At 37.2% G+C, this 27,815-nt stretch overlaps 2 protein-coding genes across 25 annotated transcripts in view; one reads left to right on the top strand and one right to left on the bottom strand.

Moving 5' to 3' along the window:
- The window catches only part of CEP57 (centrosomal protein 57), a 118,082-nt gene extending 96,100 nt beyond the window's left edge, over positions 1 to 21,982 (bottom strand). For 7 of the 17 annotated variants that reach the window (XM_074216510.1, XM_074216511.1, XM_074216504.1 and 4 more), the window contains exons 1-2: positions 21,011 to 21,249; positions 12,349 to 12,505 (exon numbers count right to left, since the gene is read on the bottom strand). In XM_074216510.1, coding sequence (XP_074072611.1) covers positions 12,349 to 12,505; positions 21,011 to 21,043 — 190 coding nt within the window. In that variant the 5' untranslated portion in view covers positions 21,044 to 21,249. Of the gene's footprint in view, positions 1 to 12,348; positions 12,506 to 21,010; positions 21,250 to 21,289; positions 21,622 to 21,653 lie in introns of those variants that run through there. The other 10 variants (XM_074216509.1, XM_074216514.1, XM_074216518.1 and 7 more) reach the window with 7 other exon arrangements.
- FAM76B (family with sequence similarity 76 member B) overlaps positions 2,370 to 27,815 on the top strand; it is a 217,547-nt gene continuing 192,101 nt past the window's right edge. For 4 of the 8 annotated variants that reach the window (XR_012474351.1, XM_074216526.1, XM_074216527.1 and 1 more), the window contains exons 1-5: positions 22,244 to 22,421; positions 23,112 to 23,176; positions 23,512 to 23,566; positions 24,666 to 24,821; positions 25,594 to 25,793. Coding sequence is in view for 7 of the 8 variants with exons in the window: in XM_074216526.1 (XP_074072627.1) it covers positions 22,335 to 22,421; positions 23,112 to 23,176; positions 23,512 to 23,566; positions 24,666 to 24,821; positions 25,594 to 25,793 (563 nt within the window). In the remaining variant the exon portion in view is untranslated. Of the gene's footprint in view, positions 2,577 to 22,240; positions 22,422 to 23,111; positions 23,177 to 23,511; positions 23,567 to 24,665; positions 24,822 to 25,593; positions 25,794 to 27,815 lie in introns of those variants that run through there. The other 4 variants (XM_074216524.1, XM_074216521.1, XM_074216525.1 and 1 more) reach the window with 3 other exon arrangements.

Raw genomic sequence — 27,815 nt, 5'->3', positions numbered from 1 at the left:
TTAGTACCATAACAATCAGACTACAGCTAGAAAAAAATAGTAACAATTTATCTGGAGGAACAAAAACTCCAGAGTATCAAGGAAATCAAAGCAAGATAAAGATCTAAGACTAAAGTGGCAGTCATCAAAAACTGTCTGATCCTGGCTAAGATCAGTGTAATAGATTAGATACAAAAGAAACAGAAGTAATGATTATAGTAATCTGCTGTTTGATAAACCCCAAAACTCCACCTTCTAGGATAGAAGCTCACCATTTGACCAAAATTGCTGGGCAAACAGGAAAATAGTATGGCAGAAAATAGGCAAAGACCAACATTTTTATACAAGAATTAGATGTAATGTGTACTATCACATACTAATTAGAAGAATAAGGAATCATTTATTTGTCAGATCTTTGGAGAGGGGAGTAGTTTGTGACCAAACAAGAGAGACATTATAAAATGCAAAACAGATAATTTCCATTACATTAAATTTAAATTTTGCACAAATAAAACCAAAGGAACCAAGATTACAAGAAATGTTGGGAAACAATTTTATCAATGTTTCTGATAAATGATTCATTTCTAAAATATGTAGAGAACTGAGTCAAATTTATAAGTATATAAGTCATTCCCCAACTGATAGTCAAAGGATATGAAAAGGCAGTTCTCAGATGAAGAAATTAAAGCTATTTTTGTAGTGGCAAAGAATTATAAAATGAGGAGATGTTCATCAACTGAGGAATGACTGAATGATCTGAGGTAATATGAATGTGATGGAGCACTAATAATGCTTTTTCCTTCATTCTCAAAGAAGACTACAACATCAGGGAGGTGATACCACATCAAGTAAGTGAATTGAATCTGAGTTAGGAGGTGCTGTGCTAAGTCACCAGTCTCACTTTCTCCTCCAGAGCCATCTGGGTCCAGTGGCTAGGTATGGATCAGGATGACTGGAGATGGCCCTGGAAGCAGGGCAATCAGGATTAAGTGATTTGCCCACAGCTAGTAAGTGTCAGAGGTTGGATATGAACTCCCAACCTCCTGATTGCAAAGTCAGTGTTCTATCCATTGCGCCACCTATTGTTCTATAAGAAATTATAGACTTCTGGCCAAGATGGCAGAGAGAAGACAGGTATTGTGCTAAGTGCTGCTCCTGGTTTACCCATGTTCCCGAGACAGACCGTGTTGGTAGGTGTTCTTCTCCTAGCTTCTTTTTTCTGGATTTTGTTGATTGAATTTCTGTTAAGAGGTTTCTTTCATGTTATTCTTGAGGGGAATCATACTTTTTGAAGAGCATTCTTCCCAGATCAAATGGTAAATGCTGCTGCCCCCCCCCCCCCAGGTGTGGGCAACAGAGTTCATTTAGCTGAAAGGGAGATCCTTCCCCCCAGGGCCAAGCCCATTGTTCAAGGTCAACCCAGACCCTGCTGCTTCTCCTCACCCCCTCCAGAATTAGGGAGAGGGCTTCAAACACTCCAGAGAAAGCAACCAGCACCTCCTACTGGATGGCCCACTTGGAGTTACTAAGCCAAGTTAACAAAGCCTCTAGAGTTTTCAAAAGGAAACCTCTGAGAGCCAGCCCCTCCTCCAACACAAGACCCTAGGAAAACGAAGAAAGGCCAGTAGAAGGGGGACCAATGAAGAAATACTTAGAAGAAACAGATTCCTACCCAGAGAGATCTAGCACTTCGGAGGAGAATATGAATTGGTCTCTAGCACAGAAAGACTTCCTTGAAGAAATTAGGAAGGAGTTTAAAAATCAATTGGAAAATTTGGGAAAAGAAACCCAAGAGAAGATTAACACCTTGCAACAAACAAGAAAATAAATCCTTGGGAAATACAATTAGACAAATCCAAAATGAGAATAATTCTCTCAGCTTCTCAATTAGACAAATGCAAAACTCCTTCAAAAATAGAACTGACCAATTGGAAAAGGAGTTGTAAAAGGTAAAGGAAGAAAATTCTCTAAAAAAAAGTCTATGGAAACTAATGACTTCATAAGACAACAAGATTCTGTTAAATAAAACCAAAAGATGGAAAAAAAAGAAGAAAATGTAAAATACCTCATCAGCAAAAGCACTGACCTGGAGAATAGAGTAAGAAGGGACAATTAAAGGTCTTCCTGAAAACATGGAAGAGCAAAAAAGCCTGGACTTATATTACAGGATTTAGTGATGAAAAACTGGCCTGATATCATAGAAGAAGAGGGCAAAATAGTTATTGAAAGAATACATTGATCCCCTCTGGAAAGAGATCTTAAAAATGAAAACACTGAGGAATGTTGAGGCCAAATTCCAGAACTATCAGATAAAAGAGACAATTCTGCAAGCAGCCAGAAACAAACAATTTAAACACCAAGGAACCACTGTAAGGATTACAAAGGACCTGGCCACATCAACATTAAGGGATTGAAGGGCCTGGAATGAGATATTCAGAAGAGCAAGGGAGCTTGGAATTCAGCCAAGAATCCATTATCCAGCAAAGTTGAGCCTTCTCTTCTAGGGGAAAAGATGGACATTTAACAAAATGGGAGACTTCCAACATTTCCTGATTCCCCGTTTGGACATCAAACAGGAGGTTCAAGATCCTGAAAAGGTAAAAAAAAAAAGGTAAAGGAAAACAAAATGCCATCCAATAAGATGAAATTGGGTATATCCCCACCTGGGAGAAAGATTCTCATAACTCTTGAGAATTGTAACTCTATCAGAGAGGACACACTTAGCCAGAAGTGATGGACAATCATGATTTATCAGTGGGATTATTATCCAATAAGATGAAATTTGTTATATCCCTACCTGGGAGAAAGACTCTAATAACTCTGGAGAATTGTAAGTCTATTAGAGAGAAAATACTTAGCTAGAAGTGATGGAAGCTCATGACTTTTCTGTGACTCAGAATGATTTTAAAACAATACCTCCTTAAAAAGGGGGACAGTAAGGAGATGGGGGAATGGAGGAGATTGAATGGGGGTAAATCTCCTTAAATTAAGAGGTATAAAGGACCTATTGCAATAGAGGGGAAGAAGGGAAGAGGTGAGAATCTTCCTCTCATCAGACTTGGTTTAAAATTAACTTAAACAATACTCAGTTAAGAAACTTATCTTACCTTTCAAGTATTAAAAGGGGGGGAAGGGAGGGGAGAAAAAGGGGAACTAACAGAAGGAAGGGAAAGGAGAAAGGGGAAAGAAAGTGGGGGGGTTGATATAGGAGGGCAAACACACTGAAGGTGGTGGTATTCAGAAACAAAATACTGGGGAATATGGATAAAGTGAAAAAATACCAACGGGGGAAAGATAGAATGGAGGGCAATAAAGAGTTAGTAATTATAACTTTGAATGTGAATGGGATGAACTGTGCCTTAAAACATAAACAAATAGCAGAATGGATGAAAAACCAGAATCCTACAATATGCTGCTTACAAGAAACCCATTTGAGGCAGAGAGATACATATAAACTAAAGGTAAAAGGTTGGAGCAAAATATATTTTGCTTTAGCTGAAGTGAAAAAAGGAGGATTAGCAATTCTTACCTCAGACAAAGTAGCTGCAAAAATAGCTTTAAAAGAGATAAGGAAGGAAACTATATCCTCCTAAAAGGTACCAAAGACAATAAAGTAATTTCAATACTAAATATGTATGCACCCAATGACATATAGTATCAAAATTCTTAGAGAAGTTGAAAGAGCCAACAGGAAGACATAGATAGTAAAACTCTACTAGTGGGAGACCTTAATCTCCTACTCTCAGATTTAGATCATTTTAATCATAAAATAAACAAGAAGTAATTTAAGGAGTTAAATAGATTGTTAGAAAACCTAGATATGATAGACTTATGTAGGAAATTGAATGGGGATAGAAAGGAATATCCTTTTTTCCTGCAGTACATGGCACTTACACAAAAACTGACCATGAACTAGAGCATAAAAACATAATAATGAATTGCAGAGAAGCAGAAATAGTGAATACATCTTTCTTAGCTCATAGTGCAATAAAAATCATATGCAAAAGTGGGCCAGGGAGATATAGACCCAAAACTAATTGGAAACTAAATTTTAGTATAAAATTTCATTTTAGGGGCGGCTAGGTGGTGCAGTGGATAGAGCACCGGCCTTGGAGTCAGGAGTACCTGGGTTCAAATCTGACGTCAGACACTTAATAATTACCTAGCCGTGTGGCCTTGGGCAAGTCATTTAACCCCATTGCCTTGAAAAATCTAAAAAAAAATTCATTTTAAAGAATGAGTGGATCAAACAACAAATTATAGAAAAAATTAATTATTTTATCCTAGATAATGACAATAATGAAACAACATACCAAAACCTATGGGATTCACTCAAAGTGGCTGCCAGGAGATATATTATATTTTTAAATGCTTACATGAATAAATTAGAGAAAAAGAAACTCAATGAACTAAATAGGCAACTAAAAAAATTTTAAAAAAGAACAAATTAAAAACCAAATTAGAAATTCTAAAAAATTAAAGGAGAAATTAATAAAATCAAAAGCAAGAAAACTATTGAACTAATAAATCAAACCAAGAGTTAGTTTTATGAAAAAAAAAAAAAACAAACCCAGGGCCAGATGGAATCACAAGTGAATTTTATCAAACATTAAAGGAACAATTGGTCCCAACTGGTTCTAATTCTATATAAACTCTTTGGAAAAATGGGTGAAGATGGAACTCTGCCTAACTCTTTCTATGACATCAATATGATGCTGATACCTAAGCCACAAAGAGTTAAAACAGAAAATTATAGACCTATCTCTCTGATGAATAAAGATGCAAAAATCTTAATAAAAATCTTAGCAAAATGATTACAAGTTATCACTAAGATAATACATTCTGACCAAGTAGGATTTATCCCAGGAATGCAGGGTTGGTTCATAGGAAAAACCGTTGGTATAATTAATTATACCAATAACAAACCTATCAGAAAGCATATGATTATATCAATAGATGTTGAGAAGGCTTTTGACAAAATGTAGCACCCATTCCTACACTAGAGAGTGTAGGAATAAATGAACTGTTCCTTAGAATGATAAGCAGTATCTATCTGAAACCATCAACAAGCGTTATATTCAACAGGGAAAGGCTAGAGATGTGAAACAAGGATCTCAATATCACCCCATTATCATCACTACTATTCAATATCATATTAGAAATTTTAGCTTCAGCAATAAGAGAAAAAGAAATAGAAGGAATTAGAATTGAGAAGGAAGAGACAAAACTCTCACTCTTTGCAGATGACATGATGGTATACCTAGAGAATCCCAAAAACTCATCTAAAAAACTACTAGAAATAATGAGCAACTTTAGCAAAGTTGCAGGATGTAAAATAAACCCTCAAAAATGTTCAACATTCCTATATATGAATAGCAAGATACAGCAGAAAGAGCCAGAAAGAGAAATGCCATTCAAAGTAACTTCAAACAATAAAAAATAGCTGGGAGTCTACTTGCCAAGGTAGCCTCAAAAACTTTTAAAAAAACAATTACAAAACACTTCTCACACAAATATAATCACATTGAAATAACAGGGCAAACATCAACTGCTCATGGATAGGTTGAGCTAATATAATAAAAATGGCAATTCTACAAATTAATCTACTTGTTTAGTGCCCTACCAATCAAAATTCCAAAAAAATAACCTCAATGGGTTAGAAAAAAAATTGTAAGTCAATTCAAATGGAGAAATAAAAAGTCGAGAATTTCCAGGGATCCAATGAAAAAAAACTGCAAAAGAAGATCTAAAATTATATTATAAAGCATCAGTCATCAAAACTGTTTCATATTGGCTAAGAAATAGTGGAGGATCAGTGGAATAGACTAGGTGCAGTAGCAGGAAATGATTATAGTAATCTGCTGTTTGAAGAATCTAGCTATTGGGATAAAAACTCTTTGATAAAAACCGTTGGGAAAATTGGACATTAGTCTGGAAGAAACTTGGATTAGACCAACATCTCACACCCTATACCAAGATAAGATCAAAATAGATACAGGATTTAGAAACAGAAAGCAATATTATAAGCAAACTAGAAGATCAAAGAGTAGTTTATCTGTCAGATCTATGGAAAGGGAAGCAGTTTGACCAAGGAAGAGATGGAGAACATCACTAAAAACAAACTAGATAATTTTGATTACATTAAATTAAAAAGCTTTTGAACAGACAAAACCATTGTAACCAAGATCAAAAGAAATGTAGTAAATTGGGAAATAATTTTTACAACTAGCATTTTTTTTTGAGGTTTTTGCAAGGCAAATGGGGTTAAGTGGCTTGCCCAAGGCTACACAGCTAGGCAATTATTAAGTGTCTGATGAGGAAATCAAAGCGATCCATAGTCACATGAAAAATTGCTCCAAATCATTACTTATTAGATAAGTGCAAATTAAAGCATCTCTGAGGTGCTACCTCAGCCCTCTCGGACTGGTCATTATGACCAGAAAAGACAATGATTAATGTTGGAAAGGATGTGGGAAATCTGGGACACTAATACATTGTTGGTAGAGCTGTGAATGCATCCAACCTTTCTGGAGAGCAATTTGGAACTATACCCAAAGGGCAACAAAAATGTGTATACCTTTTGATCCAGAAATACCACTACTAGGTCTATACCCTGAAGAAATTATGAAAAAGGGGAAAAACATCACTCGTATAAAAATATTCATAGCAGCCCTGTTTCTGGTAGCAAAGAATTGAAAATTAAGTGAATGTCCTTCAATTGGGGAATGGCTTAAGAAACTGTGGTATATGTATGTGATGGAACACTATTGTTCTATTAGAAACCAGGAGGGATGGAGTTCAGGGAAGCCTGGAAGGATTTTCATGAACTGATGCTAAGTGAGATGAGCAGAACCAGAAAAGCATTGTACACCCTAACAGCAACATGGGGTTGATGATCAACATTAATGGACTTGCTCATTCCATCATTGCAACAATCAGGCACAATTTTGTGATATCTGCAATGAAGAGCCAGAGAAAGAATTGTGGAGTTTGAACAAAGATCAAAGAATATTTCATTGTAATTTTGCTATCTCTTATATTTTATTTTTTTCCCTCAAGGATATGATTTCTATCTCTTCAAATTCAACTTAGATCAATGTATACCATGGAAACAATGTAAAGACTAACAGATTGCCTTCTGTGAGGGTGGGGGGAGGGAAACAAGATTAGGGGAAAAATTGTAAGACTCAAAAATAAAATCATTCTTAAAAAAAAATAAAGATGATTCCAAGAATTTAGAGGAGGCCTAGGGTGTTATGTGGAGATCATCATATAATACTGATGGCCATTAAAGGAGTATTTCATTAAAACAAAAAGAAATCATGAGCAGGCCAACTTCAGGAAAACCTGAAAAGACTTGCTGCATGAAGTGAGAAGCAGGAAAATATTATACACATTAAAAGCAATATTGTGTGATAATCAACTATGATGGTCTCTGCTCCTCTCATTGATCAAGAATGATTCTAAAAAAACTCGTGATGGAAAAATGACATCCACATGGGGGGGGGGGGGACGACCATGGAGTCTGCCCAAAGTATGCTATTTTCACTTTTTAAAACTTGTCTTATATTTTTTTCCCCTTCAGTACTGATTCTTCTTTCATAGCATAACTAAAATGGAAATATGTTAAATGGGGAGGTGGGAGTGAAGGGATCAAAATAAATGTGAAACTCAAAAGCTTACAAAAAGAATGTTGAAAATTATCTTTGCATGTAATAGAAAAAATAACATCAAAAAAATTTCTTCATCTAAAAACAAAACACATTTAAAAAACCTCAGACCATTTCTGTTGTCTGTATTTATATAGATACTTTAGAGAGGTTCCTAAACAAAATAATAAATCATCAAATAATAGAAAGATTAAAGAAGTTGTGTTCAATATATACATTCTCCATCAACAACCTCTTTAAGCCTAGAGAAGTAATACCAAGTCTAAAATGAATGAGACTAACTGTGGGACTGTGCAAAATACACAGCCATAGATATAATTACTTCATCTGTAAATAGGGATAATACTATCTCTACTGGCAACTGTTATTCTGATAATGATTAAAGTCTTCAGCTAATTCAAGTCTTGTATTTGGCCTTTTAAATGACTGGAAATAGAAACAAGCCAGAGAAAGGATACAACAAAGACACAAACTCAATTGTGCACCTGCATGATCCCCTCAGGGAACCATATGCATCAAGAAAATAGTAGAAATATCCCTTTACTGTTATATAGTCATGTGGAATACAGCAATCCAAGTGTCTTTTCCCCTTATGCGGGTGAGCAGGGGATGCAGGGGCATGCAAAAATCAATGAAGAATCATTTTTGGGGGTGGCTAGGTGGTGCAGTGGATAGAGCACTGACCCTGGAGTCAGAGGTACCTGAGTTCCAATTCTGACCTCAGAGTTAATAATTACCTAGCTGTGTGGCCTTGGGCAAGCCACTTAACCCCATGGCATTGCAAAAACCTAAATAAATAAAAGAATGAATGAATGAATGAATGAATAAATAAATAAATAAAAGAATCATTTATTAAACACCTATTATGTGCTTGCCACTGTGCTGAGCATAGGGATAAAGTTCCATCAAGGCAAGTATTGTAAGGAAGCTATTTCAAAATTCCATGGATGTTCTGAGGATCAAATGAGAAAATGCTCTGTAAAAGTACTTTGTAAATCTTAAAAGCACTGTATAAATCTCCAATATTTTTTTATGGCTCAATTCAGGTAGAATAATCTACAAAACAATTTTCCTATCTTTATCCCTCTTTTCTCCCCATCCTTTCTAACTTTATGTATATGACTTTCAAGTTCACTCTTCTCTTCAAAGGTACCAGTGATCCACATATCTGAAATTGTTGCCTATACTCTCTTGAGTTTTCATGATACTGTTCTCTCTTTAATTATTTGCCTGCCAGACTATTAGTCCTTTTAAATGCCTTTTGCTGATTCTTCATAATATAACCAGTAACTGTAGTTATCTTGGGCTCTGTTCTCTTCTCTTTCTGTATGTTCTCACTTGGTGATTTCATTAGTTCTCATAGTTATCAACTTTATGCAAATGATTTCTATAATTCTCAATATCCACCTTAGTCATAAATAAAGGAAGTTAGGTAGTATGATGGATAAAAGCTGTTAGTGAGCTTGGCATCTGGAAAACTTAAGTCTAAATCTTGTCTAAGATATTTACTAGCTGTGTTACTGTGGGCAAGTCACTAATTAGCTTACTCAGTCACTTTCCTCATCTATAAAATGAGGATAATAATAGCATCTACCTTGGTATCAGATAAAATATTTATCTCTCCTCTAAAATCCACCCCTCTTCTAAATATCCACTCTTTTATTTTGGGCACTACCCTCTTCAGGCAGAGGTTTATAACCATAACTGCAAAGTCATCTTAAAATCTTCTATCTCCCTCATCCTATATATCTAATCTTGTCATCTCTACCTCTATAACACTTCCATCAATCCTCTACTCTACTCTCATAGCCACCACTTTAGTGGTGATACATCTTGCAGGTACTAACTGGACCTCTGCCTCAAGTATCTCTATTCTCTAATTTATCTATCACATACCTGCTAAATTGATTTTCTTAAAACACAAGTTTGACAGTGTCACTCCTCTAACTCAATAAATTACAGTGGTTCCCAAATGCCTCTATGATAAAATGCATTTTTTTTTAGGATTTTGCAAGGCAAATGGGGTTAAGTGGCTTGCCCAAGGCCACACAGCTAGGTAATTATTAAGTGTCTGAGGCCGGATTTGAACTCAGGGCCAGTGCTCTATCCACTGTGCAACCTAGCTTCCCCTAATGATAAAATATAAATTCCTTTGTTTGACTTTAAAAAACAACCAAGTCCAGCCCACTTTTCAAATATACAATCTTCTTCCTCAAATCTTCAATCTAACTAGATGGGTCTTCTTATTTTTCCTGACAGGTAATGCTTCTTTCTCCTTCTCTCTGTATATGGCACGAATGTACTTGCTTCATCTCTGCCCCTGCCTTCAATATTCAAGACAAATGCTACATTTAACATGAATTCTTTTTTGGTTCTTCCTGCTTGCTTCCAACCCAGCACTTCACCACCTTGTATTTATTTCACATAAGTTCCATGAGGTCCAGGACTATTTTGTCTTTGTCTATCTTTAGCGTCTAGAATACTGATTGGTATTATTAAGTAAGCATTTAATTAATGTTGACTAAAGAATTGATTGGGCCATCACTTACAGCAGGAGCCTCAGCAAAGTTAGAAAGTATAGGAGGATGGAGGACAAATGGAAGGAGATCAGGGCTTAATGATGTTGAAACCTCATGTGTTTTCCTTGTCACATCCTTTCTTTTTTTTTCCTGAGGAACCCAAGGGACTGCCTTGCCTGCTTCTATTTCTACCATTAACACCTGTCATAATCCCTTGAGTCTCTGAAGAAATCTTACAACTTCCCCATTTTTCTGTCCCTAAAACAAAAACACAGTTTCTGAAGTTTTCTAAGGCTGCTGTTTTGTTTTTAAAATGAGAGCAACAACAGAAAAAAGAGGTTAAAAAAATTGCTTGAATTTTCTTATTTCCATCCTGCTCCACAGACTTCACTAAAAAAAACCCAAAAAAACCCCCAAGCTATTTGTAGGTTCAAAAAGAACTGAAATAAAATTCATTTATACTTCAGAAAAATTCTGAAATGAATTTCAGATCTCTGAATTTAAAGATTCCTATTCTTTAAAATGAGGATTGGGTTAGATCATATTCAAGTCCTCTATAAGGTTTAATGAAATATTGGTTGTTTCACCAAAGAATTAAGGCTGGGTCTCTAGATGAAAAGTAGGATGAACCTCTAAGTGGGATATGAAATAGTACAAAAGGAAAACAATGCCCATAATACACAAATTGCAGCATATTAAAAAGAGGTGTAGTATAAAATATGGTCAGAGTAGAGTAGGCAAAATTCTCCATGTAGCAGCCAAGGAGGGAGGTAAGGGAAGAAAATGGAAAATTTCAAGCACAAATGAAGGAAGAGAACAGAAAGTTGCTAGGTGACCAGCTGTACAAGAAGGCATATTTAAGTCTGGTAAAAATGATTTAAGGATTTGGTTATAACTAACTTCTGGTAGATCAAAAGAAAGATACCAACTAATTATTTTTATATTTACATTAGAATTATAGTTACATTGAATTATTAGAGAATTCCTACAAATGAAAAACTGAATGTTCTAGTCAACTAAGAATTACTATATGGTATATTTCAATCAAGAATTCAAAAATATTTATAATATGCAGCATCTAAATCATATCAAACATAATGACACATCATACACCTCTTTCTATTATAATTTTTAACTTTAAAATATAATCTTACAATACTTCTGAATCATTAATATGATCAATTAAAATTGAAACCACTGAACTATCTGGCTATTTGAATTCTGCATAAATAGTAGTTTACTTCATATCTGGAGTCTTAAAATTTACATTAAAAATTAAGTTAATTAGTATTCAGCACTAAGCAAAGAATTGCAGGAAGATATAAAAGAAATACATTATTAAGTTTGCAAAATTAACTTAAATTATCTCATTTGAACTTCATTAAAACCCTGTTATGTATTTTTATTTCCCCTTTTATAGATGAGGAAACTGAGGCTCAAGGAGATGAAGTGACTAATTCACAGTTAGAAGCAGGATTTGAAACAAGATCTTTCTGGCTAGGAGTCTGGCTCTAAAATTCTCTTTAGTGAGTTAAAATACAAAACAGAATGATTTTATTTCTCACTTAACAAAAAGCATCCTCTTTAACAAAAAATATTTGGCTTTTGTTACTTTAATAAATTTAAAATAATAATTCACAAAATTTACTCACCTTTTAAAATCACAAATATTTTGTAAGATTAATTTGCAGGAAGAGAGGGTGGTTATATGTAAACAATGTCTTTCAGTAATGATGCTCAAACACTGAGCTATGGCATCAACTGACTCCTGAAAATCTCTAAACTTAGTTATTTGCTTAATATACTATGTGACTATAGACAAGTCACATTACTTCTCTAAATCTTAATTTTCTCATCTATAAAATAATAGAGATGGATTAGAAAGTCTTTTAGGTCCCTTTTCAGTTGTAAATCTATGATCCTATAAATACATACCTGTTTTGGATAACATAAGTATGTTTTGGAATGGAATTAGACTAGAAAAATACCCTCAAGTCTACATAAGATTTAAACTTATACAATTCTCTTTTTGCTGTTAGTTCACAAACATTCAAATGCAAACCAAAATATCATTAAAAAAAAAGGAGGAAATGAGGATCTGAATTGAAAAATATTGACTACAACACAATTTTAACCCAAATTAACCTCAGATAAAAATCAAATTTATTTGTCTACTTTACCTCTGCTATTGCTTTCTGGATAAGCACATGTTGGCTTTTGTGGAGAGATTCTTATATCTGAATTAAGGAAAGGTTTATCAGGTGGATAGACTACATATGAAGATGTAGACAGTCGAACCATGGCTGCAGTAGAAAGAGGTGGTTCAGGTAGGATGTTCTGAAAAAGGAAACAGATTTAGTTTTGTTAATAATGAATGGTTGTTATCTCATTGTAAATTCTAAATCATCTTAAATTCTCCAGCAACCTGCCCTATCATTCCCATTTTTCCTAATCTTTTCTCTCATACTCAAAAAAGCCCTCAATTGATTTGTCCATTCCTACTAGTTATTGTACTATACACACACACACACACACACACACACCTTCCTTTTTATTAAAGGTCATTTACAAAAGATATCTACAATTTTATTTCTCTTTAGCTCTACAATCTGGCTTCCAAGCTTCATTCAAATTAAACCTCTTTCTCCAGCTCCCCACCTCCAAAAGCAAAGGGCCTTTTATCAATCCTCTTCTACAGCGTGTGTGTGTGTGTGTGTGTGTGTGTGTGTGTGTGTGTGTGTATGTGTGTGTGTGTGTTTGTTCCTGACACTGCTCTTTCCTGGTTCTCCTTCACTCTTTGCTGGATCTTCAATTAGGTTGTACCCCAACCATGTATATTCCCTAAAGATCTGTCAGGAGTCATCTATATTTATTTGGTAATCCTCTTAGCTTTACTGGATTCAATTGAAATCACCATTCAAAAGATTCCCAGATTTATCCACTCCTCTTTCCAAAGTTCCAATTTTGTATATCTAAGTGCTTTTTGGATATCTCAATCTTGATATCTCATACACACGTCCAACTAAACATGTCCAAAAATGAACTCATTTATCTTTTCCCCCAAAACATTCACTTCTTTCTCAATTTCCCTATTATTGCTGAGGGTACAGATTTGTAATTTAAGTGTTATCTTTGGCTCCTCACTCTTACCCCTAATAGCTAATCTTATGCTAAGACTTATCAAAATCTTTTTAAAGGCAAACAAAACATGCACATGTTGGTCAATACTATAAGAATGGGGCAGATAGGTGGCGCAGTGGATAAAGCACTGGCCCTGGAGTCAGGAGTACCTGGGTTCAAATCTGGTCTCAGACATTTAATAATTACCTAGCTGTGTGGCCTTGGGCAAGTCACTTAACCCCATTTGCCTTGCAAAAAAACCCTAAAAAAATACTACAAATAAGAAAATGGCTAAATAAATGAATAAATATGTCTTATTCTGAACTCTGAATCTTTCATCTATCAATAGGTAGCTAAATTTCATTGTTAGTCCTAAAGGATTATGTATCTGGTAATCAGAGTTCCTTAATTCTTTCATAGTTTTTGTCTTTACCATATTGATGTTATTGCATAAATGGTGCTCCTTCTGTTCCCTTCACTCTGCATCAGTTCATACATGTCTCCCCCAGGTTTAACTGAAACCATTCCCTCCATCATTTTTCACAGCATATTAGCATTCCATCACATTCAATCATTCCACAAATTATTTAAATTTCCAATTTTTGCTACTTCAAAAAGAGGTTGAAATATTTTTGTACATACTTAAAGTTTGTTTTGTTTAGTGTTAATCCATCCCTTAATCTACCCTTCTTCTAATTTCTCTGATCACTTCTTCTCACATTCCCTTTTCCTCCTATTGATTAAAATGAATTTCTCTATCCAATATACATGTTTTTGGGTGTGTGCATATATTCTTCCCTCTTTAGACCAGTTCAAATGAGAATGAGGTTCAAGTGTCAGCAACTTCTCCTCAACCACTTCTCCTTGTTTATAGAGATTTCTATTTGCATTCTCCGATTATGTGAGATACTCCCTAATTTTCCTTTCATTTCTCCATCCTTCTGGGTGTTTTTCTCTTTCCTTCTCCTTTCATTCTTAAAATCAAGACATAAAGTTTCTCTACACTGCTCTGGTCTTTTCATCAGGAATGCTTGAAGTCTACTTTACTAAAATGCAATCCCCCCCCCCCCATGTAACATTACACTCATTTTTTTTTTTGCTAGTTAAGTTATTTTTGGTGGTAAATTCGTAGCCTTTGCTTTCTGGAATTTGTATTCCAAGTTCTCTGTTCCTTTTTTAGTGTTGGATGTTATGATTTGTGATTGAATTATTTCTTGCAGCCTTCTTACAATACTTCTTTGACCTACAAGTTCTAGATTTTGATGGGATGTTCCTCAGTTTTCTTTTGGGGGTTTCTTTCAGGAAGAGGTAAATTGATGCTTTCTATTCACTTTGCCCTCTGGTTTTAAGCATTCTGGAAAGCTTTTTATAAAAAAAAATTTTGAAATATGGTATCTAGGCTTTTTTATGTTCACTACATTCAGATAGTTCATTGAGTCTTAAATTTGTTTCTCCTCAATCTGTTTTCTAGATCAGTAGTTTTTGATATATCTACATTTTCTTTTCTGTTTTCAATCATTTAACTTTTGTTTAAAGGCTGTCTCATGGAGCTATTGGCTTCTATTTGGTCCATTTTAATTTTCTGGGAGTTTGTTACTTGTACTTTGTACCTCTTTTGCCAAGCTGTTACATTCTTTCTTCCAAAGGTTTTACTTCTCTGCTTTTTACCTTGACTCTAAATTTCATTGACAAAAATCATTTTAGTCTTTTTTTTCTACATTGCTGCTTCATCTTTTTCAGGAATTCTAGTTGAATTTGAGCTCAAACCTTATTTTCTTTGATGCTTGCTTTTGTAGAATCTTTAGAGTTTTATCTTCTGGCTTTAGGTCTTGAGTGTCCTTTGAGACCACATTAACTTTTTTTTTGGTGGCATTCATGTTTTGCTTGGGTGGGAGACTGGGAGAACCAAAGAGCAATGAAGGGATTGAAGCTCCCAGAGAGAATAAAAAATATGGCAGAGAAAAATAGGGAAAAAGACATGTTGGGAATTGAAGGGTTGAGGGTCATGAACATAGCACAATTAAAAGTAAAATCATCCTTCTGTGAATTATGAGGGCAGGGAGTTCAGTCTCTTTCCCCATTTCTTCCCAATCATTTTGTATCTAGACATTCAATTAAATTTAGAATCATAAATTCAGAACTTCAAGAGACCTTAAAGGCAATCTACTCAATTCCCTTCATTTTACATATAAGAAAATTAAGGTCCAGAAACTGCACTATAATTACTTTAATACTTAGCTGAAAAAACCTTCTATTGCTTTTCACAACAAAATAGGAGTTAGAACTGAATAAAAATTTTAGGGGCCATTTTATTCAACCTGTATCTTACCATCTAAATTTGCTTAAAGATTAGTAAGAAAGATGCACCACTTCCTGGTGTTGTTCATTCTATTTTATTGTTATTTCTATTTATTACGATGTTTTCCCTTACTACCAGAAACTTCAACCCTTGTTCCTAGTTCTGTCCTTTGGGGTCAAGCAAAACAAATCTAATTTCTTTTCTCCATAACAGCCCTTCAAAGAACTAGCATAGATGGTGCTTTAAATTTTGCAAAATGTTTTATGAATAATATCTCATCTTATCCTCAAAACAACCCAGAATAGTGGGCACTATTAGCCCCATTTGGCATGTAAGGAAATTGGAAAGGTTAACTAGGATCTTATGGTTGGTAAAGTGTCTGAGGACAAATTTATCTTCAGGATGAGATACAATACCATCCACTGTACCACCTAAGTCATCTTAAACACTTAAAAGATAACTATCATGTCATCTAAGTCTTCTATTCTTCAAGTTAAACTTCCCTCCTTCCTTCAAATATCTGTCCTATAAAATATGATCTTGAAGCTTTTCACCATCATGGTTGTTCTCTTCTGGATGCTCTGAAGTTGGTCAATGTCCTTTCTAAAATAAGGTATCCAGAACTAATCACAAAATACACAAAAAAAGCTTAGCCAATCATTAAAACCTATTTGAGCATTGTCTTTATACCATATTAATGAAGTAACTGAGTTTGTGGTTCACTAAAACCCCCAGATCTACTTGTGAATTTATGAAGTTGTTAAACTTGTGTAACAATGCTTTATTTTTAAGTCTACGAGTTCCATTTAATTGCATTAACGTTGGTCTGGTGCTCTATCATTTGGCTCCTGACTGTCTCATGCAAATTTGTTAACTATTATTCTTGTGGATTGTTTTTTGTTTTTTTTGGCAAGGCAATGGGGTTAAGTGGCTTGCCCAAAGGCCACACAGCTGGGTAATTATTGAGTGTCTGAGGTCAGATTTGAACTGAGGTGCATCTGACTCCAGAGCCAGTGCTCTATCCGCTGTACCACCTAGCTGCCCCATGTTAACTATTATTCTTAGTCTTGTTTATCACATACCACCATCATCAATACCCTGTTGCAAAACACTGAACAATTCTCATAATGTCTCTAAATGACACCTTCAAACAAAGGGCCAGTTTTTCCAAAATTAATGTTGTTCTGGGGATGCTACTGTATGGCTCTGAATCAAAGAATAATATACAATCTTCAAAGAAATAAAGTTGAAGGTCAACCAGAGAGCCATGGAGACACGGGGTGAAATATAGGAGGCAACAATTTTATTATTATTACTGAAGAATAATGAGTCTTTAAAAATATCAGATATGATAAATACCAGAAAAGGAGATAATGCTGGCTGGGTGTGTTTCTGAGGTGTTTGTACAAACAATGTCAAAAGAATTCAAGGAGAACCCTGAGCACATGTGTGGATCTGGTCAAGAATAATACAAAATGAGAAGATCTGAGGAGTCACAATCTGAATCTCTGAAGGGACATATAAACATTAGTGAGTTCAATGACCCATTAAATTATATCCCCAAAGTCCTGTATTATTAGTACATAGTAGAAGTCATTCATTCATTTCTTAAATAATTTTTTGATTAGAGCTCTGTCCTGGGCTCTCTTCCCTTCTCCCTCTATTCGATTTTACTGGTGTTCTCTTCAACTCCCACGGGAATTTAATTAGCACCTCTATGATGATCATTCTATATTTACTTCAGTCCCAACCTTTCTACCAGTTCCAGCCACACCTCCAAACTTCTATTCTGAGAACTAATCACAGAAACAAGCAAACTCAACAGGTACAAATTGTAATTCATTATCTTTCCCCTAGACCTCCTCTTTCCTAATAGATGTCCATTCTTGATGTCTGCCATCACCCCCCCCCCCATCAAGACCTGTTGATTTTACCTCTCTCATTTATATCTCTTTCTCTTCTCTAACAACTGCACCACCCTAGTGTAGGCCCTCATCATTAAAATCTCTATTGTTGTATAACTTGATGATTGATCTCCCTGCCCTAATTCTTTCTCCTTAAAACAAGTATATGAGATGGAATCATGTTCATTCTATACTCAGTTGTCAAAGTGATTCTCTTAAAGCCCAGCTCTGGCCATGTCACCTTCCCTATTCAATAAATCAGCATCAGATGTAAAATTATGTTTGGCATTCAAAGACTTTAATAAATTGATGTCACTTCCCCTACCCATCTATGTGTTCCAGTGACACTGGCCTCCATACTGTTCCTTCAGAAGACAGAAAAATCTTCTTGATTCCAGGCATTTTTACTTGGTATCCCAATGCCCAGAATTCTTTCAGATTTCAGCCAAAATCTCACTTACTACAGGAAGTCTTTCCTAAACCCTTTTAATTCTAGAGTATTTTCTCCAATTTATCCTGTATATATACTGGATTTTCAAATTTGCATGCTGTCTCTCCCAATTAGAGCTGAGAATGCTTTTTGCCTTTAGTGACACAGTAGAGAAAGCACTCACTGATCATGGAAGTCTGGTCTCTGACACTACCTGTGAGACCCCTGACAAGTTACTTAACCTCTGTCTGCCTTGGTTTCCTCATCTGTAAAAAGGGAATAATAGCAGCACCTGAGTAAATGAGAAAAAATGTTTACCATAGAACCTAGTATGGGTAGTTATATAATTGTTATTATTATTATCCCCAACACTTAGCATAATGCATGGAACATAGCAGAAACTTAATAAATTGTTTTACTGACTGTAAAGAACACAATGAGAAATGAAAAACATAAGTCAGGGTTTCCTTACTTCTACATGTTTGCGATTTGATAGGGGAGGTAACTAAATATGCCATAATCCTTTATCAAAAGAAAGCCAGAGGTTAATCAGGAAAGATTTCAGTAAAGTGGAGATTTCAACTGGGCCATAAAGGATAATTAAGATTTTGGTGGAAAACAGAAGAACTACACAAACAAAAAAAATGGGAAGGAGAAAAACTCTTCAATAAATGTTAGCTTAACTAAATGATGGGATTATCAGAAAGTGGGCAGATGTCTGCAGATGTGCCATACATATTTGAACAAGAGATTTCACACATTCATAAAACATAGAACAAGAAAGTCCCTTAGAGATAATCTAGTCAATTCTCTTATTTTACAACTCAGAAGAGAAAGGATTTTGTTCACAATCAAAGACCAGTTATGCGACTGGACCAAGATTCAAACTCATCTACTGAGTTCAAAACTCAATGCTTATTTCACAAGATTTAATCTTGCAAAACTAGAAAAACATTACAAATTACAAGCATATTCTTCATTTCATTGCTGAGATGAGAAGAAAAGTGATCTGCTCAAGATCAAATAGTAAAAAAAAAAAACGACATCAGGATAAAATAGAAACAGTAGATGTTAGTTGTAAAGAGGCCTAGTTTAAGTTTAGTGAAATGCTTTCTAAAAGTTAAAATTAGTTGCAAGAGGAGAAACTGTTCTCTCCACTGCAGATCTCCAGTTCAAGCTGGTTAACACTTGTCAATTATACTTTGGTGGAGACTTGTCCAGGGACAGACTCAACCACTTGGCTACTGAGGTCTCTTCCAAGTCTGAGATTCTGATTTTGACATTAAAATAATCTACAAAGTTTAGAACAGGGGAAAACAGAGGCTCTCTAGTTCAAGCTATGATCTGAGCAAGAATCTTCCCTAGAGTAAATCCCACAGATCAATTAATAAGCATTTATCAAACACCTAAAATATGTCAAGCACCATGCTAAGCACTGGGGATAGAAAAAGAAGCATAAAATAGTCCCTGTCCTCAAGCAGTTTACCATCTAATGGGGGAGACAACATGCAAACAATACTTATACATAGTAAGTCTTTGGATAAATAGGAAATTACAGAGAGAAGGCACTGGAATTAAGAGGGATTGGGGAGAGGATTCCTTAGAAGGCAGGATTTTAGCAGCTAGGAAGTTAGTAATAGGAGTGGAGGAAGGAGAGCATTCCAAGCATGGAGGATAAAGAAAATACTTAGAATCAGGAGGAGTTAGCTGTTTAATGGGAGAGTCCAGAAGGCTGGTGTAATTGGATTAAGGAGTACTTATTGCATAATATGGTATGGAAACATGGGAGGGGGCTAGATTATCAAGTGCTTTGAATGCCAAGCAGATCACAGAAGCCACAGGAGTTTATTAGGAAGATGAGTATGACCTGCATTTTAGGGAAATCACTTCAGTGGCTAAATGGAGAATGAACTGGAGTGGGGAGAGACTTGAGGCAGGCAGACCCGCCAGGTTTTATTATTACAATAAATAATCCAGGAATGAGTGTCAAAAGAGAAGTGGGCATATTTAAGAGAAGTTGGAAAGGTGAACCTGATAGTGGTCATCCAGTCTTTGCTAGATAGAATATCTAGAATATCTCTAGTGAGAGTTTATTTCCTAAGGCACTCTTCCATTTTTTGAAACAGTTAAGTTTTTTTTCCTTATATCAAACCTAATCTGGCCTATTTACAATTTATACCCACAGCTTTTAGCAAAGTTGAATGACTCCTATTTATATTTCATAGGATCATCGAGCAGAGACTTCAGACCTTCATTTGACAGATGAGGAAGCAGGCCCAGAGACACAATATGTTTTGCACGGGGTCCCACAAATCCCGCGAATTGGCAAAGCCCGGATTCAAATTCATTCCAAATCCAGGGCTCTTTCTATGGCACCGTACTACCCAAGCTAATGCTACTCTTTTCCAGCTAACTCTTGCCCTTCTAAGGAGTATCCAAACCTGAATGTGGACGGGAATCCAAGGCGTTAAAATACAATCACTGGCTCATTAAGGGTACTACCAACGAGACTGTGGCTTCCATCTTCCTGCTTATCACAGGCTTCACTTACCTTGAGTCTGGAGTACCCCGAAAGCCCCGAATCTGTTTTTTTTTAGTTTTTTTTTTTGCTAGACAATGAGGTTACCTTGTCCAAGGCCACACAGCTAGGTCATTATTAAGTGTCTGGGGCCGGACTTGAACTCGGGTACTTCTGACCAGAAAGCCTCCCCCCGTTTTACATTTGTGAAATGGAATTTTTTTTAAATGTCCAAGCGTGACTCAACCGCGTTAAATCCTGCCATTCCGACCGGTGCGCCCCTCTGCCCAGGCTGGGGGGCTGCAGGGAGGAGGGCCCTGAGAATACCCGGGCAGCCGGGCCCGGGGTGACTTAAGGACCCTCGGTGGGCCTGGGGGCAGAGGTCATGTTCACCTCCAGGAAGCGGGAGACACTGCGGGAAGGCGGGAAGAGAGGAAGGAAGGAGCCGGGGGAGCTCGGGGAGCTCTGGTGACTCCCCAGGAAGCCGACGGGAGCCAGGCGAGGGCGTCAGGGTCGCGGCTGGCCCGGAGGCGCCCTCCCGGCCCCCGTTGGAACGCAAACAGTCCCTTACCGAGCATCGGGAGTAACCAGGCGACGCCGCCATCTTCCCGCCTGCCAGCAGGCTCCTCCTCCGGACAGGGCTGCGGGGGTTCACTGGCCCGGCCTCCAGGCTCGTGCCCCGCCCACGAGGGGGCCGCCGAGCCTTCCCGGCGCAGCCCGGTCCACCACCGAGCCAGCGGCGGGGTGCAGGCGGAGGAGGCCCCGGGGTAGCGCCGCTAGTAAGGAAGCCGGAGATCTACCCACCCCCTTCCCGCGCACGCTCCCTGCGCACAGCCAAAGGACAACAAACCTGGAGAGGCGTCACAAATAACCAATCAAAGAAGAGGACCTCGTCCGGGAGTGGTGGGAGAAAAAGAACCCGCCCCTTCGCGGGATGACGCCATAAAGTGTCAGATTGAGAGCAAAGAGGGCCAATAACAAAACCGGATAACTCCAAAGGCGATGCGAGGAAGGGGCAGAACTAGTTTGAGCCGGGCAACGCGGGCAAAGGAAATTCTTCGGGGTTTTATTTTGGGTCGGTGTCTTAAAATGGCCTTCCGAAGTCAATAAGCCCAACTGACGTTTGTATTCCCGGGAATACAAAACATTCCCATTGGCTCAGGGTCGGAGAAGATGACAATGGATTAGGGTAGTTCTCAGAGGGCGGTGCTTACCAAGTCCGACCAATGACGAGGGAGTATGGAAGGCGCTCAAATTACACGGTCCAATTAGAGTCAAAAATACAGCGAGTCAGAAGAGCAGGAGGGAAAGTCTTTGGTGGCATATGCCCAATCGGATTCAAGAATCCTCCCCTTGACACCGGATTGGCCGCTAGCGAGCACAAGGACCCTGGCCTCTGGGCTGGGGAAAGATTTTTTTAAGCGAGTTTCCCGCGCGGACATCAGCGAGCTGCTATTGGCCAGCGACCTCCTTCCTTTGTGGGGGCTCTGCGCGTATCCGGGGTGAGGACGGGGGCGTGGCGTCTGAATAACGTCAAGGCGGCCACAGCCAATCCGGCTGAGAATAGAGAGAAGAAGGAGGAAGCGGATCTGTCGCCTCGCAGCTAATCTAGGCTTGGACTCTCCCTTTCGTCTCCCTCCGCCGCTGTCGGGGCCTAGGAGGGAGCGGCCGGGAACCGTTGCGGGGCTGGGCGGGCGGGTGGCGCAGCCAGGCGGAGGGAGACGGCCGTGGCGTCGGTGTGGAGTCCGCCTCGGCGGCGGCGCCGTAGTCGGGCCGTGGTGGGCGCGGGAGGGGGTTGAGGGGGGCAGCGTCTGGAGCGGCGCGCGGCCGGGGCCCGGTGCCCAGGCTGCCCCGGAGCGCCCCGCGGGGCCCCGCGTCGGCGGAGGAGGGAGAGGATGGCGGCCTCGGCCTTGTACGCCTGCACCAAGTGTACCCAGCGCTATCCCTTCGAGGAGCTCTCCCAGGGGCAGCAGCTCTGCAAGGTCCGTGTGCGCCGGGCGGGGTCTGGTCGGACGTGGCCTGGGAGGGGGCTGGGTGTCCCGCGCTCCGCCTCCTTCCTCCCCTCGCCGGCGCCTCGGGGGCTGCGGGCTGGGGCTCGGGAGGCGCCCTCGCGCCTGGGGGCCGGGACCCGAGGCGCCCGGGGTGGGGCCGAGCCCCGGAGCCTGCCAGCCACCTGTCCCCCGGAGGCGGCGTTTTTGTCCCGGTTCCCAGCCCTTTCAAGCTCTCCCCTTTCAGCATTTAGGGATCACTTGAAACCTCACGAGGGGACTGAATGGTGACCTCTTCAGCGCAGAAAAAGCAGAAGGACTTGTCTGGGGATGGACACAGAGAGAATTGGTCTCATTCGAATCCTCTCAGATCCTATTAAAATCAAACCCATCGTTTGTAAGCAGCGTTGCAAAACTGCAAAACCTTAAAACTGCCTGTACAAGGTTACCATGGTTATTTAACCCTACCAGTAGCATACAGAAATTTAATAAACACAAAGAGATCTACCTTTTCCCTAAGGGATTGCAGTATGTTTTAATTGAACAATTTAACGGAACAATAATCCAATTCTACTCGCAGAGACATACTCTTGATTTTAAATTATTTATAGAGATTTGCTCTCCTTTTGGAGAAGAGATTTGACTGTATAATTAAATACTGATTTCTGTATTAATTTCTTGCAGGAATGTCGGATTGCACATCCTATTGTAAAATGTACTTACTGCAGATCAGAATTTCAGCAGGAGAGGTTTGTATAAAAAGAGCTAAAACCTTTAAGATTATAAAAGTTTTATCCAGGCTGTAATAATCCCGGTTTTGTGATTATTTCTTATAAAGCATATAAATTTGTTTAAGTTGTAATATTTACTGATAGGATCAAGAGTTAATGTTGAAAAAATTATACTTGCTGTTTGTTTTAAAACAAACTATAAAAACAATGTTCACTATCTACTTCGAAGAAGTACATAGTTTGAGCTGTTCCTGACCTATTACAATCAACTATGTATGTTCATCTGTATGGTTTTTCAGTAAATTAAAAGTTGTATTTAGACTTAATTATGGTACGTGAATTTTTTTTTTCAGCAAAACTAACACAATTTGCAAGAAGTGTGCTCAAAATGTGAAGCAGTTTGGGACAGTAAGTCTGTGTTTACTTACATTTTCACTTTGCCAAATGATGTTTCTTTCTAAAGACAAAGCATTTATATGGAAAATGTGTTGATTTGGGCTACATAGTTTCAGCACACACAACTGAAATCATTACTTCATAAATTCAATTAAAAGTAGAATAAACAGAATGAGGAACTCATGTCCTCAATCATGAAACTAACAATTTCTATGGCCATTTTAATTTTTTTTTTAATTTAGGGCAATGGTGTTAAGTGACTTGCCCAAGGCCATACAGGTAGGCAATTATTATTAAGTGTCTGAGGCTGGATTTGAACTCAGGTACACCTGACTCCAGGGCCGGTGCTCTATCTGCTGCATCACCTTGCTGCCCCTTCTATGCCCATTTTAAATCTAGGGTTTGAGAAGCCATAGTTCCTGGCGAAAAAAACATTTTAAGCAGATATGGGACTCTTTATTCAGAACCTAAACATTCAGAAAATTGAAATTTGCCTGTCTTTCCTCTTCCTCAAACTTAAGCATTTCATGAGAGCAGTATAAAGGATTCACTTCCAAAAACCATTTTATATTATATAAATAGATACAAATTTGGTCAAATCTCATGCACTTAGATCCAGTATAGTATGTAATACAGTATAATGTGTTGATGATGATCTTGAGGACCTTGGGTGCTAGAAGATTATGAAATACTTTCTCATGAAAGAAAGATGGTATTATGTTTGATGTAGTTTGCATGCACTGTACAAAGTTTTTCGAAACTGACAGATATGATAAATCTTAATTCAAGATTTATGTGACTTCTCATTTAGTATGATTAAGGAATTGGCAGTATACATTCATAGTATTTCATTTCTTTCCATATAATTTAGTGCTTTTAAAAACACAGCTGTCATTCCTGCTTTCATATTATCTTTGTGAGCTCAGAAGTCCAAAAAAGAAAACAAAAATAATGTTCATGAGTTGTGAGATCAAGTTTGAGCAGATAACCATTGAACACTATTCCAAATAGTAATAAAAGTATTTGATTTTTATTTCATATTGTAGTATTATTAGAATTTTCAGTATTAAAATGCATAAATTAAAGAAAGTTGTTTTCTTATCAATTTCAGCCCAAGCCATGTCAGTACTGTAATATTATTGCAGCGTTTATTGGCACAAAGTGTCAGCGTTGCACAAATTCAGAAAAGAAATATGGACCACCTCAAACCTGTGAACAGTGCAAACAACAATGTGCTTTTGATCGGAAAGAGGAAGGAAGAAGAAAGGTGATTTTTTTTGTTGTTGTTCATGGTATTGTGATACCTGGAAATACTGACATCACTGATTTGAATTCAAGGTGAAATTGATAAAATGTGTATATTTCTGGGTGGCTGCTTCCATTGCTGCAACCCCAGGAGGCCTTGTCAAGACATCACTGAACCCAGGAGTCAGACTGGGTAGTTGCAGTTCTCTTGAGTCAGTTCTTAGTTTAAATGTAGATAACAGGTTTTTGCTTCTTAGAAACAGCACTTTAGCTTAAACCTTTTTAAATTTTACTCAGATTTGTTATTGAGTTTCTTTCCATTCCTTCAACCAAATTTGAGTGTTTTGCTTTTGTGGAAAATGAGGTATAATTTATCAGAGAATATACAATATGTACTGAAATAAATGTCAATAATGGCATAGTAGATTATCTCTTGCTAATATTTCTAGAAATTAAACAGAAATGTGAACTTTAGGAATAGGAAGAAGAATAATTTACCCTTAATGGATTATATGTTTATACATTCTCATTTCAAATTAATTCCACAAACATCAAGTGGCCATTATGGCACAAAAAAGAGTCATCAAAAACTAAACTAAAATGCATTGCTGAAATCTATCTGAAATTGCATTAGAGTGCCTATTAAATATTCCTTAGAAGATTCTGTTTTCCAAGTTTGAGAATAATTTTACTCAAACTCTTTAAAAGGCTTCACTGCATTTTAGGTGATTTCTTAAGAGATTTCAGTTATAATTGAGAATCTATTTGATCTAATATAAATGTTCTTCTAAAAGGTTGATGGAAAATTACTATGCTGGCTTTGTACCCTGTCATATAAGAGAGTTTTACAGAAGACAAAGGAACAGAGAAAGAGCCTGGGTTCTTCACATTCTAATTCATCTTCCTCATCACTTACTGAGAAAGACCAGCACCATTCAAAACACCATCACCACCACCATCATCACCACCATCGTCACAGCAGTAGTCACCACAAGTAAGTACTTAGAATTTCAGTATCTAGTTCTGTAATTCAAGAACTCCCTCAACATTTATAAGAAAACAACTTGCTTGTTGGTTAGGGTATTTGCCCTGTTATTCTTCCTTTCCATGTTGTCAATTCTTTGAAGGTCACAGATACTGTATTTTGTCCCCATCTTCCCCATCGACCATCACCACTTACAACTTTATGTTTTTGTATTTGGATTTTTTTTTCTTTACTAATTCTTGTGATGTTAATGATGATATGACTGAGAATAATTTGCTTTAAGCTAATTCTCAAATCACAGCTTGAAGAGGGCAGTAATTACAGAGTAGTATTGAAAGGAAAGTATATTAAAAAATGATCAGTTCATAGACTTGGGCTATCAGAAGCTTCAGTATTTCATTGTTTCTTATACATTACATTGGACTGTTAGTATAAGGACCATTCTCATAAAAATAGTTTATGAAAACTAAATATCAAAACTGGGGTGGAGTGGGGGAAATTTGCAATTTAAAGAGATTTTTCCATAAAAGAAAACCATGAACATTTTAAAAACTTTTGTGTTCTGGTTAATTCAGACATATTTGCATGAACTTTATACTCAAGGGAAATATTTGCCATTTTTAAATTTTGGGTAAAAGATGCCAACAATATCGTAACATTTAAAAAAAAACTTTCTAGGGTTTTTGACACTAAAATTATCTGATCTTTGCACATTGTATAAGAAAATAGTATAAGAAAAATCTAAATGGTAAAAGATAAGGGAATGAAAAAGTAGAAAGTAAAGATTCTTTGCATTTCAAAATTTACTGCAAACTTCCTTCAGATGGCAAGTTTTCCTAGCACACTGAAGATAATATTTGATGTACCTTCCTACCTCCAAAGAAAATACATAATTAAGAGGATATATAGAATGGTAGAAATATGTCTGTATGTAGTGTTTACTGGAAATTTGGCCCAGTGAGTAGAAAAAAGAATTAGGACTTGAAGGAGATATTTTGTAAAGTCAAATTTGTGTTCTGTCATTTAATTAGTTAAAAGTTGTGATTTAGAGATTAGAAAGGAAGCATTTGTATTATAGTTGAGTTTCCTGAATCTGTGTGAAGTAAATTAAAAGATTGAGACTTAGCATTACAACTTTCCCACTTGCCTTAAATTCTCATATCTCAAATTTTTCAATAGGGAATCTAAATTTACTAATGATTTCAAATATGATTTGGAACTCCTTCCCCTAGGCTTTTGCAACAGAGTTGTCTAGATTTAGGAGACAAAGGATGAAAGTCTTACCTATTACCAAGTTGTACTTTTTTGGGGTGATGGAAGAACACAAACCATAGATAACGTTTGTCAATGTGTTTTGAATACTGATAGCTCAGTACCAGTATAGTTTTCTCCCTAACCCAAATTAATAGGTTCTATGAGGATAAAGAAAAAGGGAACCAATTAGCTTACAAAGTTCAAATCCTATGAGACTTATCAATTTTTTTTTTCTGTCAGAATGGTAGGTCTTGTAGATTAACACGAGGAAGTTGATGTTAATAAAATTTAATTTCATTGAGGTTTTTGGTTTTGTCCCCCCAAGAAATTCTCATCATTAAACTGGAAAAAATATGGTCTAGACCTCCCAACTATTAGGTGAGTACACAACTGACTATAGGGTCCTATCTATAGAGTAATTAAAACAATAGATCACCAGAAGGTGCATGCTAAGTAAGTTCAAGGCAAAGATCAAGTTGGATCCCAGATTCACTATAATCTGGTAGGATCGTATTTCTCAGAGTATATGGAGAAAAATTTTTTTCCTTGTTTTTAAAGATAATGTGACTAGTGTTACTTGTTTGTATCTTGAGTGTGGCCAGAAACAAAACAATAATTGTTATGCTGAATGCAAGTAAAGATTCTTTTGGATTGATGTTATAACCAGTTTGAAGAACTTATACACAACTGTGTCTTTAAATCTATGGCTTGCTCTTCACATTTGCTCAGAAAGACCCACCTAATTTCTGATTGCTGCCTTCCAGGTTGGTCTGTATG

The sequence above is a fragment of the Macrotis lagotis genome, chromosome 1 (assembly GCF_037893015.1).
Source record: "Macrotis lagotis isolate mMagLag1 chromosome 1, bilby.v1.9.chrom.fasta, whole genome shotgun sequence".
Taxonomy (NCBI): Eukaryota; Metazoa; Chordata; class Mammalia; order Peramelemorphia; family Peramelidae; genus Macrotis; species Macrotis lagotis.
This window is presented reverse-complemented; position numbering and strand designations above follow the sequence as displayed.